The 17012-nt window shown below is 57.1% G+C and overlaps 4 protein-coding genes across 6 annotated transcripts; all 4 read left to right on the plus strand.

Moving 5' to 3' along the window:
• The first annotated feature begins 2908 nt into the window (after positions 1-2908).
• AP5S1 (adaptor related protein complex 5 subunit sigma 1) lies at positions 2909-5923 on the plus strand. Of its 3 annotated transcripts, none has more exons than XR_009114498.1 (3): positions 2909-3057; positions 3486-5256; positions 5428-5923. XR_009114498.1 is itself a non-coding variant. In XM_058025004.1 (2 exons), exons 1-2 carry the CDS (start codon positions 2909-2911, stop codon positions 3910-3912), a joined length of 576 nt encoding a protein of 191 aa, XP_057880987.1. In that variant the 3' UTR covers positions 3913-5394. The 3 variants fall into 3 exon arrangements, 1 of the variants encoding a protein (XP_057880987.1); XR_009114499.1 differs by having other exon boundaries at positions 5549-5923; XM_058025004.1 differs by lacking the exon at positions 5428-5923 and having other exon boundaries at positions 3486-5394.
• LOC131084050 (sulfotransferase 1 family member D1-like) lies at positions 4298-7873 on the plus strand. The gene is given in 10 exon segments (XM_058025145.1): positions 4298-4324; positions 6041-6129; positions 6131-6162; positions 6197-6469; positions 6543-6668; positions 6773-6870; positions 6963-7089; positions 7168-7262; positions 7342-7522; positions 7656-7873. Coding segments are annotated over 10 exon segments (1161 nt in total). The 3' UTR covers positions 7769-7873.
• Positions 7874-10091: 2218 nt separating this feature from the next.
• LOC131083555 (sulfotransferase 1B1-like) lies at positions 10092-11716 on the plus strand. Its single transcript, XM_058024348.1, has 7 exons — positions 10092-10239; positions 10420-10548; positions 10659-10756; positions 10863-10989; positions 11067-11161; positions 11240-11420; positions 11492-11716. The coding sequence occupies exons 1-7, from the start codon at positions 10092-10094 to the stop codon at positions 11602-11604; spliced, it is 891 nt and encodes a 296-aa protein (XP_057880331.1). The 3' UTR covers positions 11605-11716.
• Positions 11717-12021: 305 nt separating this feature from the next.
• LOC131083593 (sulfotransferase 1B1-like) lies at positions 12022-14328 on the plus strand. Its single transcript, XM_058024422.1, has 8 exons — positions 12022-12211; positions 12712-12863; positions 13093-13221; positions 13310-13407; positions 13587-13713; positions 13791-13885; positions 13964-14144; positions 14216-14328. Exons 2-8 carry the CDS (start codon positions 12716-12718, stop codon positions 14326-14328), a joined length of 891 nt encoding a protein of 296 aa, XP_057880405.1. The 5' UTR covers positions 12022-12211; positions 12712-12715.
• The last annotated feature ends 2684 nt before the right edge of the window (positions 14329-17012 follow it).

Consider the following 17012-nt stretch of genomic DNA (forward strand, 5'->3'; position numbering starts at 1 on the left):
TGTTATCTTTCTGTGGTTTTCCCCTTCAAGAACTTATGCCATCAATTTTCTCTCTTCCATATTCCTGTGATTATTGCTTCCATTGCTTAACCACTTTGTTCTTTACCTTGTTTGGAACTTCACTCCCATTATTCATCAAGGTGGTGAGAGGAAAGCTCATGTCTTTACAACCAATTTGATGAGCATCAGTATTGGTATTAACATCTTTGAAAAGGGTCTTTATGTCTGTAGTAACTTTAGGCAGCAGGTTTGTTGCAGAGACCAGAAAGCTTGGCTCCTGAAACACTCAAGTGGGTCTGCACAAACCTGAACTTCTGAACTTTGGGGTAAAACAGTAAGTACAAGGGGGGATAGGTTGTAGGCGGCTCGGGAAGGCTGTACCTTCTGAGTACCTCAGCCAATGGAGAAAGGAAGAGGGCAACTGCGGCTGGGAGTTGAGGATAGAGGCTGCACCCTCTGAAACCTCGAGAGAGAAAACCCCAGGGGCTTGTGTGGGACTCCCTCCCTTTATTAGAATAAACTTGCAGGACTCCTCTATCTCCTTTATGGACACAAACCTCTGGCATTTGTGGATTTTCCTGACAGTGGGAATCGGTATTGGGGCACCTGTGGGGAATCCCACTGGAGGCTGAAGGTCCACTTGCATTGGTCCAAGAAGTTTAGTCCATCTTTAGACAACGTACAAATATGTCCGTTCATGTTTAAGTTATGATAGTGATTGATTTGTGCCCCTGTCAAAAACCAAGATCATTTGAACAAGCACAAGCGGTAATGAGCCAGAGCAGAAATGAACTGGAGCCACAGAACATGGAAACAAACTGGAGCTGCAAATAAGCTGAAGCCAGAAAGAAGCCAGGGAAGGTGAAACCAAATTGGAGTCTAAAACATGCTGGAGGCACGAACAAACTCTATGAGCTGAACCTGAGACAAACTGGGGACAGAAGGAAATCACCTGAAGCTGAGAAGCAGGTGAAGCAGAAACTAGAGAGAGCCTTCCCCGTGCTCGAGACGCAAACTAACGGGACTCACAAAGGAGCTGCAGCCGCCAGCTCCCTGCAGCATCTCTGTGAGGGCTGAGCCGGCTGGGCGCTGGCAGGGCCGTGCTGAGGGCAGGCAGCAGCAGCAGCATCCTCCTGGGTGCAGGCATCCCGGCGTCTTCCCGGGGATCCACACCTGGCGCGGCTCGCTCGGGCACGAGCGGCTCCGGGAGCGGCCAGTTCGAGTTGTTCTGCCGCATTACAGCAGAGCCAGCGCGGGGCCGAAGGGCTCGTCCTGCCGGCAGTGGCTCTGGGAAAGAGTCGGGGAGAAGAAACCAGGTGAGGCCTGGTGGCAGGAGGGGTCGCCGGGGGCCTGACCTGGGACGGGACCCACGGGAAGGGCCCCTCAGGATCCCCGCGGCCCCGGGCGGCGGCGCCCCCTGGCGGGCACTGTGCGGAGCGGCGGCGGCGCGCCCCTGCCCCGCACCGGCGCCGCCTGGCGGCCGCGGCACAGCCCCGCAATCCCGGGGCGGCAGCGGCAGCGCCCGGCCCGCAGCCAGCCAGGCGCTGCTCTGGGATGGACACAGCAACGCTGCGTGAGGATGAGGCCGGCCCTCCACTCCTGGGAGTCAGCTCCGGGAGGGACACTGTTAGGAACATGAATCCACCCTGTCAGAGGTTTATGTCCAAAAGGGAGAGGCCATGGAAATTTCCCATTGGGTCTCGGACTGTTGGGGGACTCAGCCCCCTTTTTATCCTAAGTTCCTGGCTGCATCACCCTCTTCCTCTTCCCCATTGGCTGAGGTACTCGGAAAGTACAGACTTCCCAAATCGCCTACTCTACAACCCCCTCTGGTAGGCATCCCCCTTTTGATATATAAAGGAAAGAAGAAAAATAAAGGTATTCATAATTCTATTAAGTCTTTGTTCTTTTTCTCTAGGTTCAGGAATTTCACACGGCCTTGGCTAAGCAACAGTTCGTGTTGATTAGTAACATTTTCTAGAACTATTAGTTTCTTCTGTTACTTCTCTATCTATTAAAGTTCCTAGCTCTATCTACAAGCACATTCACATGGTCTGTTTGTAAAGACACATTCATCTTATTCCTTTCAGACACCATGCCTGCTCTGGATACCGTAGCTGGAATATGACACTGTAGTTTGAATATGGACACCATAGCTGGGTTATCACCTCCCCAAACATGTCCTGAACATGGCAGAAAGACCCTCACACCCTCCCACTCCTTCAACCCATGAATAACCAGCCACAGCCATAAAGAATTAGTCAAAAACCAGCTTTGCCACTGAAGCCACTTAAGGCAAAAAACAAGTTTTCCGTGGCTGGAAAGGTCTCATGGAAGAGTCTCACGCCTCCACGCAGACATGTCCCTCTCCATGGTCCCTCTGGCCATAGGCCCCTCCATGTCCCCAGTGACAGCCACATCTTCGTCCATATGCCGCACACAAGACAAGCACCTTTCCATGCTGGCCCTGGCCATGTCCCCCTGAGCCACCTCAAGCCACATTTACCCCCATGTCCTCTCCCAGCCGTGTCCACCCCAATGCCCAGGGACACACTTCCTCCCGCATTTAGATCCCAAAACTGTGCTGTGCTGCCACTTAGAGCCACAGACCCCGTGCTGCATTCCGTGGCCGTACCCACAGAGACACCTCGGGAGGGGAACACGGACAGGAGCAGGGATGGCTGGGGAAGGGCTGCCACGGCTCCTTCATGAGGGGACATTGCCTCCACCTCGGCCGCGCACCCTTTCCCCGCCCACCGGCCTTTGTCCGCCAATCAGCTCTCGCTGCCCCTGAGCCTTGGCCAATCATGACCTGCACGGCGGGACGCCCCGCCCCCCACCCGCCGCGAGGGCCGCTCCTTCCGGGCCAGGGCCGCCGCTTCCGGCGCGCCGGGGCCGTGCGGCCGCCATGGTGCGGGCTTTCGTGCTGCTGGCGCCGGGCGGGCCCGCCCCCTGCCGCGTGCTGTACGCGCGCACCTTCGGGACCCCCCCCGGCGCCGGCCCCGGGGGGCCCCGGCAGCGCCTCCGCCGCAAGGAGCAGCTGCTGGTCGTGGCCAGGTACGCGCTGGACAGCCGCCCCCCGGGAATCCCCTTGCTGCGCATGCTGCTGGGACACCCGGCACCGTGTGCCCGCCGTCTCCTGAACCCTCTGGACCGGGGACACCTGCTCGCTCTCCCTGGGATCCCCACAGCCGTGATATGCCCGCTTTGTTCGATGGGAGGGCTCTTGGGCATTGCCTGACCCCCAGGGCTGGGACACCCACCCCTTGACTGTGGGACACCTTGCGTTCCTGAGCAGAGCCTGTGGCAGATCCCCTTTCGGGGAACAGGGCTCAGCGAGAGCCCCAGGGATCATCCATGGGATCCACACTTTTGGAGATCCTGGGCTCGGCAGGACCCCTGGGACCCTGTTCCCCCACAGAGGGGTCACTGTCCCTGGACGAGGTGCGAGTCCTTAACACGAGTGTCCCCCTTTTCTCTTCCAGACAAGTGGCCTCCCAGTGCCAACTGCTTCAGGCGTCCTTGGGGCGCCCATCCTCCCCACAGCTTCCCCAGCTACCCGATGAGCCGATGTCCCTCCAAGATGCTCCAGGGGGTGTTTTCCAGATGCCCCCCGGAGACCCATTCCCTGAGCGGGTGACAGTAGTCTGGTTATCGGTGCTGGCCCTCGCCTTCGCCTTGGTTTGTGAGCCCCAGGAGAATCTGTCCTTGGCTGAGATCACCCTGCGGCGCCTGGCTCCCCGCCTGCTGCTCTCCCTGCGCCTGCTCGGCCCCGGCGCTGACGTCCTGCTCCGTCCTGATGCCGCCGATGGCCTCCTGGACCGTCTCCTGCCCCACGGGCAGATGCTTTTCCTCAATGAACGTTTCCTTCAGGCAATGGACCGAGAGCTGGGGCTCAAAGTGTCCCGCTGAGCCACAGATGGCATTCCTGCCTACCACCCCCAGATATTTTGAGGGATGAGAGACAAGGGAGGGATCTGAGATGGTCACCAAGCCCCAGTGGGATGGATGAGAAACATAGTTCTGGTATAAAGAGCTATGAGCCAGCTAAGAGCAGGGTTTTAATCCATTTATTCCCCAACACCATCATGGGAGAGCTAATAGCCATCCCCATAAATCCACCTGGAGCTGGGACAGTGCCAAGTTCCTGCACTGCGTTCCTGCACCACTCCACGTGCACATGACAGCGAGTGGAGGCTGCACGTGGCTATGAAGGGATGCTAAAAGAGGAACCCTGGATTGTGGTTATCCCAGCTGGGCACTGTGGGGCATGCAAGGTTTCCCTGGCAGGGGAAACATGGCTCTGGGATGGGACCTTGCCAGGGTACATGGGGCGAGCAGGGGTGTGCACCCCGCCATGGGGCATTGGGGTCTCTGTGTGGGGCATTAAATGAACAGGCAGTGGGGCAGGATGTAGCCTTGTGCCTGGCACAGCAGGGTGCTTGTCCCTAGATGGTGCTGCCTGGGGCCAGGGGACCTGTGTGACACCCTGGGAGGTGGCAGGAGCTGGCACCCACCTACCCCGCTCTGCCTCTGCAGGGTGCAGTGGGGAGCAGGGTCCTACCCTAGCAGTTTCTGGGTGCTGGGAAATCCAGGGAGCCAGGAGCTGGTGTGCACAGCTCTTACATCACTGTGCTGGGAACAGGCTGGGCACTGCCACGCTGTGCAGAGGGGCTGTCACAGGGCCAGGCCCCAAAGTGCTTTCCCTTGTAACTGCACCGGTAAAGCTGGAGCACCTGAGGAGGGGTGCTGGGCACTGGGCTTCAGCCATGGTGGGTCTCTGGCTGTGCTGGGGGATCTCACTGTGTGCTGGAGGTGGGGGGACATTGCAGCCCACTGTGGCATCCCCCCTTAAGGGGAAGGGAGCAGTGTCTTCACCTCCCCATGTAATAGCAGCTGTCACATACTGCACCCACAACGGGCTTGAATACAACCAAGAGCCAAAGAGACTCTTGTCCTGGAGAGTTTCAATGGTGTTAGCAATTAATTGTTGATGAGATACTGGAATCTGAATGTATGGGCCATTATTGTGTCTGCACTGATAGGATTCCCGTTGCTGGATTTCAGTATCACCTGGTTTATGGCCAAAATTCTCTTGCAAATCAGCCACCTGAATTGGATCAAATGCAATAGTTATTTGTGTTTAGTTTTCCTTTCCACCCTCAGGTCTAGTAGATTCAGGGGGAATTGAAGGAGATCAGGAATCATCTTTTCCCGATTCTCTGTCATGGGGATCGCCCTGTGTTTCCATCCCATGTAAGTCTGCCAGTCTTTTCCTGGAACTTTGATATCATGGTCACCATATATGGCACCATTTTGGTAGCAGTTTGCTGACCCTCTCCACCATCTGTATTTCAATTTTAAGTAAAGGTCGTAATGTTGTTTCCTTATCATCAGATGAAAATGTTACATGTGTTTTTTTGTCAGAGTAACAGACCCATTTACTGTCTTCCAACTCCCTCATTGGATACAGAAGGTCAGAATTGTGAGACTGTATTTCTGCAAATGGTCCAGATGCTCTATCCTGCACTGGTGCCTCCTTTCCCAGAGACCCCACTGACCTGGCCTGGGCCAGGCACCACTTGGCTTCTGCTTCTCCTTGATCTCCTACTGGAGCTAGAGCAGCACCTGCTCCATCATGGTGGGTTCCTGTACTGCACAACCTGCTGGATCAGATCATCCAGGATGGAGCAGATCAGCCTATGCAGCCCTTTCCTACAAGAGACATCAAAGGAGCACTCAGGAGGGCAGAAAGGAGGACTCCCCCTGCTTGCAGCACCCTCAGCCAGGTCCATAGCTGTGCTCCGTAGCTGAGCCAGCTCTCCTGAACCTTTACAGCTTGGGTGTGGCAGAAGGGTGGAGCTGCCAGGGCTCCTGGGCACCAGAGCACGTGGAATCCTGAGAGGTGTGGGGGCCCTGGGTGGCAGAGCTGTCTCTGCACCTCCACAACCCCATGGCACTCATTAAAGGGAAAGTGCAGACAGGTGGGAGGAGAGGTGATGCTGGGCTCCATTCCTGACCCCTCATGGCTTAGGTTTAGTGCCTGGCCAGCATCCACATTACCAAAGTATCCTACCAGGGATCAGGGCATGCTCCCGTGGCACTGGCAGTACCTCTGCCACGTGTATTGGGCTGGACTTTGCCTGATGGGGCACTGCCCAGGCACAGTCCTGGCACAGAACCCAGTACTGCGCCAGGCACAGTCCTGGCACAGAACCCAGTACTGCCCCAGGCACAGTCCTGGCACAAGTACCAGCTAGTTCGGAGGTAGTGGAGGCTCCCAGCAGGGAAGACAGCCAGTGCTGTGTGGACCCACTGTCAGCCATGGAGCAGGAAGCTGAAATCGTGCAGGAGATGGGAAGCCTCCATGGCATCCCCCTCTACAAGAGCTTCATCGAGGGCTGGCCACGGGTGAAGGCTTTCCAAGCCCGTCCAGATGACGTGCTCATCTCCACCTACCCCAAATCGGGTGAGTGGTCCTGGGGAAGGGTGCAGGGGTATGGGGTGACACCAGCCTTTGCAATGCTGTCCCTGTGTGGCAGGCACAACGTGGCTGAGCGAGATCATGGACATGATCTACCACGATGGCGATGTGGAGAAGTGCCGACGGGATGCCATCTACAACCGCGTGCCCTTCCTGGAGTTGAAGGCCCCTGGGGAAATGAGTGGTGAGTTTCCCCAGCCCGGCTGCCTGGCTTGGGTGGAGAGGGAACAGAGCCAGCTCGGGGGTGAGGGTGCTGGGGCTCACACCTCTAAGTCCCCTGTGCCACAGGAATTGAGCAGCTGGAGAGCACCCCATCCCCGCGGCTGGTAAAGACCCATCTCCCAGTCCAGCTCCTCCCGACCTCCTTCTGGGAGAAGGACTGCAAGGTAACGTGGCAGGTGCTCCCTGTCTCCACTCTGGGTTGGTGGGGAGGAGGCACCACTGTGTACCTCCCAAACACATCCTTGGCTCTCTCCAGATTATCTACATGGCCCGCAACCCCAAGGATGTTGCCATCTCCTACTACTACTTCCACCGGATGGCCAAGATACACCAGGACCCTGGCACGAAGGCCGAGTTCTTGGAGAACTTCATGGCTGGCAAAGGTGTGAGCTGAGCCACCTGTGGGAAGGACATCCCCCGCTACTCCTCTTTCCAGCTAATCCCTTGATCATATCCCACAGTGCCCTACGGATCCTGGTACGACCACGTGCGCGGATGGTGGGAGAAGAAGCAGGAGAAGAAGATACTCTACCTCTTCTATGAGGACATGAAAAAGGTGAGGGTCGGATGTAGGGGAAGGAGCCCTGGTTGCCCCCCAGCTTTTTGGCAGCCTGCTCATGTCAGTCACCCTGCAGGACCCACGGCAAGAAGTGCAGAAGATCTTGCAGTTCCTGGGCAAGGAGTTGGCAGAGGGAATAGTAGATAGGATTCTGCACCACACCTCCTTCCAGGAGATGAAGAAGAACCCTGCTGCCAACTATGAGACCATGCTCCCCATCTTGATGGATCACAGCATCTCCCCCTTCCTCCGGAAAGGTGGGGGTTCAGCTGGGGGTTCGGTGGTGGAGGATTTGGGGGGGATGTCCCTGGATTGTGTTTGAGCCCCCATCTGTGGCTGCAAATATGTCATGTGTGTGAGGATTTACCCCAGTTATTTTCTTGCCCCCAGGGGTATCTGGAGACTGGAAGAACCACTTCACTGTGGCCCAGAACGAGCGCTTTGACCAGCACTACCAAGAGCTCATGGCAGGCTCTGACCTCCACTTCCAGATGGAAGTGTGAGGGGCTTATCTCCTTTCCCGGGAGGACTGTGCTTCCTTTTGCTCTCCCAGTGGGGAGGATGGATCCAGATGGAGATTCTTGCGCTAATTCACTTTTCCCCTTGCAATAAATTGTGATAAATGGAGGTTGAGTCATTGCCTTCAGGGAAAATGAGGGTGGGGCTTGGACCCCCTGAACTCTAGGGAGTATCTGGGAACACCTTCATGGTCATCAGAAGAGAGGGTGGGCACACAGTGGGAGTAGGCACCTTCCCAGAAACCACCACTGGCCCCTGCCAGCTTGGGCTGCCCCAGCCTACCAAGGTGCCTGGAGGGAACAAAGATCGATGATGAATGGAAAATCCCCAGAGCACCAGCGAATCCAGTGCTGCCGCAGCCCTTGCGTGCACAGGAGCTTTCATGCCGCTGGGTTGGGGCAGGTTTCTTGACAGAGTGGGTGGTGGTCAGGCTCTCCTTGGCCCAGCTGGAGCTTGGCAGCCCATGGTCTGTAGGAACAAAGGTGAAGGGAAAGAGCTCCCTGCTGCTGTGTGGCCAGGCTCAGCAACATCACTGTCCTTGCTGGATAAAGAACACACCTTTCAACCTGCCTGCAACTTGCCCTTGCTCTGGGATGCCTGGAGCAAACCAGTCCCTGTCCCACTGGGGGAAGGGCATGCTTTGGAGCCCCAAGTTCCCCATTTACACCCCATTTCTGGCCAGTTCTTCAGTTTCTAAAACGGCAGCTTCTTGGCAAGACAGCCTCATGAGATTGTTCTATCCTGAAAGAGATGCAACTGCTAAAGAGTAGCAGTGCTATGAGGGGACCTGCCTCACAGAAATAAGTCCTTTTCACACATTCATGTAAATGCCATGATGCCTTCCACTGGAAGATGTGCTTACCAGCTCCTGGCTTTGCACATGCAGCCAATTTTGCTGGCACGTGGACAGCAAAACACCTGAACACCTGCCCCGGCATGCCTCATCTTACCAGGAATTTGGCCCTGGAAATAAATCAGGGACGTTTATCTCAAGGCTGCCAACAGCTGAGCTGCTGACCCTGCCCAGCTGCCATCTCTCCTGCCCTTCCCACTCCCTCCCAGCTAAGGTAAGGAAGAACATTTCCCCACCATCGGCACCCTTAAACACTTTTCCCAGGAGCACTTGTGCTTTGCAAGCCCGCAAACTTTGGACCCATATTTGAGTGGAGTAGATGTACAACCAAAGCCAGAACCCCACATCCCGTTTGCAAGCCCCACATCGGTGTGAGGAGCTGGGGACGTCCACGCAGGTGACTCTTGGACCAGGACAGGGTGATATTCAATCTCCCGGGATGTGGGTCGGGATTTCCTCCCTTTGTTTACTTCCGCGGGTGGAGAGGGAAGCTGTGTTTCCACTCCCGCTGCCCGTGTGCGTCCCGACGGGCGCTGAGCGCGGACAGCTCCTCACAGGCATTTGGGGACCGTCCCCATCCCCGCTCGCCCCTTCCCCGCACTCCTCCCACCGCAGCACCGGGACCGGCTCTGTCCGGGCTCCTGTCCCAGCGGTGCCCCCCGGCCCCTCCATCTTCCGGGCAGGGGAAGGAAAATAACAAATCCCGCCCCGCAAGCGGCGGGCCGAGCTTTGCCTCCTCCCTGCCAGAGCGCCCGGAAAAGAGGCAAGTAGCCGGGGGACTTTGGGCACGGCGTTTCGGGGTGCCCTGGCCTCATAAGCCGGGGGCCTGGGGGTGTGGGTGCGGGGGCTCCGTGTCGCCGCAAGCCCCCGGGAGATGGGAGCAAGACACCAAGCTTGTCTCCAAAAATCCAGAAATCACAGCGCGGGGGTTTTGCCGCTGGCATGTCCAGCGTTTCTATCCTGAGCCGTGGGTGGAAAGGCTTCCTAGGGAGTGAGTTCTGAGTTCTGCTCCTCGTTCCTGTGACTGTCAAACCCTCACTCAAGCCCCCTTGAAAGCAAGGCTTCCTCCCGTGCTGCCGTACGACAGGGAGATGGGGAGGAAAAAGCCAAGAGAAAAGCAGCCTGCAGCTCCAGCCAGGAATGCCCCTGAGAGTTTTTACATCCAGGAACAGCGCTGCCAGCTTGGTGTGGGCAGCTGCCCACTGCCTGTCTGACCTGAACCCCCAGAGCTGGCCATGCCCTTCCACTCTCCCTGCACTGCCACCTGCACCCCAAAACCCCCACGGAACTCAGGTGCCATCTCCTGCAATGCCAGCAAGGAGGACATGGTTTCCCTCCTAAGGCCAGGATGGCTGGGTACAGCAGGGATTTTGGGGCACCTAGGGAAGGAGATGGCCCCATGATGCTCCTCGCTGCCAGCCATATCCCTGTCCCACGTCCCTGTCCCCAGCAGGATGGCCGATTCAGACCCCTACCTGCGGCAGCCGTGGCTCACCGTGCACGGCATTCCCATGGTCAATGCCTTTGCCCACAACTGGGAACGGATTGACACCTTCCAGAGCCGCCCTGAGGACATTGTGGTGGCCACCTACCCCAAATCCGGTGAGCGTGCCCAGGCACCAAAGGAGGGCCAGGCTCAGGGAGGGAGCCCATGCTGCCGGTGCCTGGGCTGGGACCAGGGGTGTGCCAAAAGGCAACACTGGTAGATGGTGACCCTCTGGTGCCCAAGATGGGTCTTCAGTGGGAATGGCATCAGCTGGACACCCAACCTCTCCCCACCAGGCACCACCTGGGTCAGTGAGATCATGGACATGGTCCTGAAAGGCGGTGACCCGGAAAAGTGCAAGCAGGATGTCATTTGGGAGCGGGTGCCCATGATGGAGTGTGCTGCTCCTGGGAAGTTACCACCAGGTAGTGGGGTGGCAGAGGGTGGTGGGCGGCAATGGGTGCTGCATGGGGACACTTTGTTTTTGTATGGGTGGGCACCACAGTGTGATCACTTCTGGGGGAAATCCTTACAGGCACAAAGCTGCTGGAGGCCATGCCATCCCCTCGGATCATCAAGACCCACATCCCAGCTCACATCTTGCCCAAATCCTTCTGGGAAAACCGCTGCAAGGTAACAGGCTGGAATGAACATACCTGGAGGGATCCAGCCCCCATAAGGGAGCACCCTGCCCTGTTGGGACCTTGCTAGTCCCCACATGCCACCAAGCTTTCTGCAGATGGTCTATGTGGGACGCAACGCCAAGGACGTGGCCGTCTCCTACTACCACTTTGATTTGATGAACAAGTTCCACCCTCACCCTGGGACATGGGCCGAGTACCTGGAGAAGTTCATGGCTGGCAGAGGTGGGACAGGGCACCCCTGAGTGCATGCAGGGGACCCTGCAGGGGGCTGTCACCTACTGGCTGCTCTCCCCATGCAGTGGCGTATGGTTCCTGGTACGACCACGTCAAGGGCTACTGGGAGCGCAGGAAGGATCACCCCATTCTCTACCTCTTCTACGAGGACTTGAAGGAGGTGATGGGGCAGGAGGGATGGTGGTGTGGAGGGGGTCTGGGGTTGGCAGGGGGGTGAGTGTCGGCCTGTGTCGCACAGGACCTGCGGCGGGAGGTTGCCAAGGTGGCCCAGTTCCTGGGGCAGAATCTGTCGGATGCGGCGCTGGACACCATCACCCGACACACGTCCTTCGAGGCCATGAGGGACAACCCGGCCACCAACTACACCAGTATTCCCTCTGACCTCATGGACCAGAGCGTGTCGCCCTTCATGCGCAAAGGTGAGCGGCTGCGGGGGCCTGGCGCGCTGCCTGCCCCGGCCCCTGCTGAGCCCCATCTCTCCCGGCCACAGGCACCACCGGGGACTGGAAGAACCACTTCACCGTGGCCCAGAACGAGCGCTTTGAGCAGGACTATGCGCAGAAGATGTCAGGCACCGACCTGTGCTTCCGCACTCAGATCTGAGGGGACGCCGCCGGACGCCCCCCAGATCCGCCCTGTGCTGCGGCGGCACTGCTGCCGTTCCTTCCCTCCCCTGGAAGTGCTGGAGAGAAATAAAATGTGCTCCCTGACCCTGCCATGGGGTGCTGCTCACTGTCCTGAGCTTCTGCTGATCCCAACCCAGGTGTTCCCCTGGGGCTGCTGTTCCCTTCTTGGGCTGGGACGAGCAGGGTGACCCCTCAGCCGCTCTGGTGAGGGGATTGCCAGCAGCAGCTCATGGGATCGTGGGAGGTTTTGGCAAATATGTGTATGCGGAGCATGCTGGGTGGGTGTGGGCAGTGAGAGGTGTCCTACTTCCCCTCACACAGCAGGATGTTGCCTGGGACCTGTGGGGTTGAGATGTCCTCTGTGGCCCTGCCTGCAGGTCAGTGGCTGCTGTTTTCTCCCTGCCTTTGCTCCTCCCTTTCCACAGCTGCTGGGCTGGCAAACATTACTGCCCTCAGCACCCTCCTCTTTCCTTCTCCTTCCTGCTATTACCGAGGGAGGCCCCGAGTCTCCCTGTCCTCTGCTGTCACCCTCCTGGAGTCACCGTCCTGGTGTCACCCTCCTGGCACAGAGCAGCAGGTCTGAGGTGAGATGGGTGTCCTGGGGTGCCCTGTGGGTGCTCTTCCCATGCTCTGCTGCACAGAGCTGCATGCTGCAGGGTCCAGGGTGGTGTGTTTGGGGCAGTTTGTGCTTGTGTGCAATCAGCAGCCCTAAACCTTCCCCTGACCTGTGGTCTCCTGCAATATCCCCAGGGACCCAGTTCCCTGCTCTCCAGGGGTGCTGAGGCAAGGGAAGAGGTGCTGTTCTAGTCTAGTCCCGTGGGTCTGGGCGATACTGGCACGCTGTGGGCGCCCCTGTCCTTGCTGGGGCTCTGGGTGTGCTCCTGTCCCCACAGCTGGGATCCCTGTTCCCAGCAGTGTGTGCAGCGATGGCTGCGGTGACCTCTGGTCTGTGCTCTGCTATCACTGCCGCTCCCTGAGCAGGCACAGTGCCAGCTGACCAGGTTGCCCTGGCTCACAGCCACCCTGAGAGGGTGAGGGGAACCTGCCCTCATCAGCCAGCCCTGTTCCACGTCCCTGTCCCCAGCAGGATGGCCGATTCAGACCCCTACCTGCGTCAGCCCTGCCTCACCGTGCACGGCATCCCCATGGTCAATGCCTTTGCCCACAACTGGGAACGGATTGACACCTTCCAGAGCCGCCCTGAGGACATTGTGGTGGTCACCTACCCCAAATCCGGTGAGTATCCTCAAGGCAGTACCAGGTGTGCTGGTACGGGGTAGGCAAGTGTGTTGTTCAGCTGAGACCCACTGCCTGGGTGTATGCAGCACATTTAGGCGCTGTCAGGACAGAGTTGTGTAAGATTTCCCTTTTCCCCCATGGCATCTGGTTGAGGTCTGAGGGATTGTCAGTCCTGAGACGCCCAATGCTGCCCTGGCTGCTCCCCTTCATGGTTTTCTTTCCCCAGGCACCACCTGGGTCAGCGAGATTGTGGATATGATCCTGCAAGGCGGAGATCCTGAGAAGTCCAAGCGGGACATTATCAGCAAGAGAGTGCCCATGCTGGAGTTCTCTGCCCCTGGGAAGATGGCAGCAGGTAGTGAGGTGCAGGGGTACCCCACAGAGGCTGAGTGCCAAGGGTCTTTGCCAAGGGTTCACTGAGGAATTGCACGGGGATCCCCCAGGAACAGACCTGCTGGCCACCATGCCCTCCCCCCGCGTGGTGAAGACTCACCTGCCGACACATATCCTGCCCAAATCCTTCTGGGAAAACCACTGCAAGGTAACGCCCAACCCTTGTCCCTGCCTTGGAGGGAATTGCAGCAGCCCTGTTCCCATGAGACAGGACTCCCCACTGCTACCTCCAGCATCTTAAGTGTTCGTAGGAGATCTAGGAGCTGGAGCATCCTCCCTGCTGGGGCTCCTGGGGCTGCCCCTCATATATCCATGGCCCATCTGCAGATGGTCTATGTGGGACGCAACGCCAAGGACGTGGCTGTCTCCTACTACCACTTTGATTTGATGAACAAGTTCCTGCCAAACCCTGGGACATGGGCCGAGTACCTGGAGAAATTCATGGCTGGCAGAGGTGGGACAGGGCACCCCTGAGTGCATGCAGGGGACCCTGCAGGGGGCTGTCACCTACTGGCTGCTCTCCCCATGCAGTGGCGTATGGTTCCTGGTACGACCACGTCAAGGGCTACTGGGAGCGCAGGAAGGATCACCCCATTCTCTACCTCTTCTACGAGGACTTGAAGGAGGTGATGGGGCAGGAGGGATGGTGGTGTGGAGGGGGTCTGGGGTTGGCAGGGGGGTGAGTGTCGGCCTGTGTCGCACAGGACCTGCGGCGGGAGGTTGCCAAGGTGGCCCAGTTCCTGGGGCAGAATCTGTCGGATGCGGCGCTGGACACCATCACCCGACACACGTCCTTCGAGGCCATGAGGGACAACCCGGCCACCAACTACACCAGTATTCCCTCTGACCTCATGGACCAGAGCGTGTCGCCCTTCATGCGCAAAGGTGAGCGGCTGCGGGGGCCTGGCGCGCTGCCTGCCCCGGCCCCTGCTGAGCCCCATCTCTCCTGGCCACAGGCACCACCGGGGACTGGAAGAACCACTTCACCGTGGCCCAGAACGAGCGCTTTGAGCAGGACTATGCGCAGAAGATGTCAGGCACCGACCTGTGCTTCCGCACTCAGATCTGAGGGGACGCTGCCGGACGCCCCCCAGATCCGTCCTGTGCCACGGTGGCACTGCTGCCGTTCCTTCCCTCCCCTGGAAGTGCTGGAGAGAAATAAAATGTGCTCCCTGACCCTGCCATGGGGTGCTGCTCACTGTCCTGAGCTTCTGCTGATCCCAACCCAGGTGTTCCCCTTGGGCTGCTGTTCCCTTCTTGGGCTGGGACAAGCAGGGTCACCCCTCAGCCGCTGTGGTGGGGGGATTGCCAGCAGCAGTTCATGGGATCGTGGGAGCTTTTGACAAAACTGCATGTGGGGATCATGTTGGTTTCCTTCCCCCCCTCACACAGCAGGATGTTTCCTGGGATGTGTGGGGAAGAGCAGTACTGGTGGGATTGAGATGTCTTCTGTGGCCCTGCCTGCAGGTCAGTGGCTGCAGGTTTCTCCCTGCCTTTGCTCCTCCCTTCCCTGCAGCCACAGCATTGGTAAACATTACTGCCCTCAGCACCCTGCCTCTCTGCCCTTAAAAACTGCTGCTGTCACCCTCCTGTTATCACCTTCCTGGCGTCACCTTCCTCGTGTCACTCTCCCGGCGCAGAGCAGCAGGTCTTAGGTGAGACGGGTGTGCCTGGGTGCTCTGCCCATGCTCAGCTGCACAGAGCTGCATGTGTGCGGTCCTGGGTGGTGGGTTTGGGGTACCTTGGAGTGCAATCACCACCCCTAAACCTTCCCCTGCTCTGGGGTCTCCTGCAATATCCCCAGGGATACTGAGACCGAGGCGATGCAGCGTTCAGTTCCAGTTCCCTGCTCCCCAGGGTGCTGAGGCAAGGGAAGAAGTGCTTGCTCTGGGTGATGCTGGCACATTGTTGGGGCCCCTGTCCTTGCTGGGGCTCTGGGTGTGCCCCTGTCACTGCAGTTGGGATCCTGTTCCCAGCAGTGGGTGCAGCCATGGCAGCGGTGCCCTCTGGTGCTATCACTGCTGCTGCCCAGGCTGGAATGGTGACCAGGCTGCCCTGGCTCACAGCCTCCCTGCTCTTTCCCCAGATCCTTCCTGCCTCAGCAGCAGCTGTCCCACTAAAACAAACGATTGGCAGGATGACTGGGAAAGTCACGGGGCAAGGCTTGCCATGGGAGCATGAACAGCAAACATTCATGAAAAGGTGGAATGGAGAGAGCAACTCCTCCCTTTTGGGCTGGTCTAGATGAGTCTCATCATGTCCATACCCATGGGATTTGTAGATTTGCCCATCACCATAGCATGCAGCTTTCCCTGGGAGGTTGGACAGATAGGAGTGTGCCACATCTGGCAAGATAGGAGTGTGCCACATCTGCAGGGGGCTTGGGCAAGTCTGCGGCTGCTCCTCACTGACAAGGACAGGGTGCAGCACCTATTCTTCCACCAACAATGCAGATTCCTAGCAGGGACACCAAGCTTGGCCTGAACCTTCTCTCACTTCTTTAATGTTTTGGCTTTCAGAATGGAAATGGCTCCCATGCCAGTCACCCTGATTGCTGTTGTTTACCTGCCAAGGTGCCCCTGCAGCATTACAGCAGCAGTGAAGAGAGTTCATAGAATCTCAAAATGAATAAAAAAATCCAAGCGCCTATAAACCTACCTTGTTTTTTCATCCTGCAGTAACAGTGCAGAGGTAAAAAGATACAATTTATTCAAGAAAGATGGTCACGGTGAGGCAATTTCATCTCACGAATTTTGCTGGAGTTTCCCTAAACCCTGGGGATTACAAAGCACATGTGCTTTTACTGAGCCCATGCACATGTGACTTTGCAGAATTGCTCAATCCTGTCACATCTGCATGTAGGGATGAGCCAACTTTGAAATTTTCCCAATTCAGTACACTCCCTTCCTGGCAACACCCTCCCCCCCCCAAAAAAAAAAAAGCTAGTGAAGACTTTTTAAAGTCTGCTTTCAGACCAGAAGCTGCTTCATTGCATTAAGTGAAAGGGAAAGCTTTTGGTGCTTCTTCAGGGCAAAAGCTTCCCTTTTCCCCTTCCCCACCCTGGTCCAGAATTTCTGAGGTTCTGGCTGGCATGGGGGTTTCCTAGAAATCAAAGTGCCATGCACACTGGAGCCCCCAGCCAGCCAGCACAATGGTGAAGTGACCCGTGTGTGGAAAACATCAGTTTGCATTGCCTAACTTTTGCATGGGGGCCTTAGCCTTGAAAAGCCTGTTGTTTTTTAACAAGGCTGGAAGTTGCATCACTGTTTGCAGCACTTCTGTTAGTAATGTTAGATGTGTGAAATACAGACACTTAACACCATCTACTTTCTTCTGCTCCACTTCTCTCTCATGTGCTAGATTTTGTACTTTAATCCTCTCAAAATGCGTATCTTCTCTGATCTGAGTAATCTGAGTATCATCTTTAGAGCTGGCCATGGAAACAAAACAATTTTAACTCTTTGATTCCCCTAGCAATTGCTCTTGTTTGCTGTGGAGGAATTTGATACTAAGGGGTTGGAAACAAAAAACAAGTTCCCATCTAAGGTTTTTTTCCAGAGAAGTGGTCACAGCACCAAGCCTGAGGGAGTTCAAGAAACATTTGGACAATGCTCTCAGGCATGGTGTGATTCTTGGGGCTGTCCTCTGCAGGGGCAGGAGTTAGACTTCAGTGATCCTTGTGAGTCCTTTCCAGCTCGGGATGGATTCTATGGCTCTGTGATCTGCTCTAGCCCATATGAACATGGCCTTTCA

Source organism: Melospiza georgiana, chromosome 5, assembly GCF_028018845.1.
Source record: "Melospiza georgiana isolate bMelGeo1 chromosome 5, bMelGeo1.pri, whole genome shotgun sequence".
In the NCBI taxonomy this organism is placed as follows: Eukaryota; Metazoa; Chordata; class Aves; order Passeriformes; family Passerellidae; genus Melospiza; species Melospiza georgiana.

Excerpts from the sequence above, each read along its gene's own strand:
- LOC131083555 (XM_058024348.1), top strand. The coding sequence starts at position 10,092 with ATGGCCGATTCAGACCCCTACCTGCGGCAGCCGTGGCTCACCGTGCAC. Across the intron at positions 10,240-10,419 it reads GGCCACCTACCCCAAATCCG|GCACCACCTGGGTCAGTGAG; the intron begins GTGAGCGTGCCC and ends TCTCCCCACCAG. Across the intron at positions 10,757-10,862 it reads TCTGGGAAAACCGCTGCAAG|ATGGTCTATGTGGGACGCAA; the intron begins GTAACAGGCTGG and ends AGCTTTCTGCAG.
- LOC131083593 (XM_058024422.1), top strand. The coding sequence starts at position 12,716 with ATGGCCGATTCAGACCCCTACCTGCGTCAGCCCTGCCTCACCGTGCAC. Across the intron at positions 13,408-13,586 it reads TCTGGGAAAACCACTGCAAG|ATGGTCTATGTGGGACGCAA; the intron begins GTAACGCCCAAC and ends GCCCATCTGCAG. Across the intron at positions 14,145-14,215 it reads GTCGCCCTTCATGCGCAAAG|GCACCACCGGGGACTGGAAG; the intron begins GTGAGCGGCTGC and ends TCCTGGCCACAG.
- AP5S1 (XM_058025004.1), top strand. The coding sequence starts at position 2,909 with ATGGTGCGGGCTTTCGTGCTGCTGGCGCCGGGCGGGCCCGCCCCCTGC. Across the intron at positions 3,058-3,485 it reads CAGCTGCTGGTCGTGGCCAG|ACAAGTGGCCTCCCAGTGCC; the intron begins GTACGCGCTGGA and ends TTTCTCTTCCAG.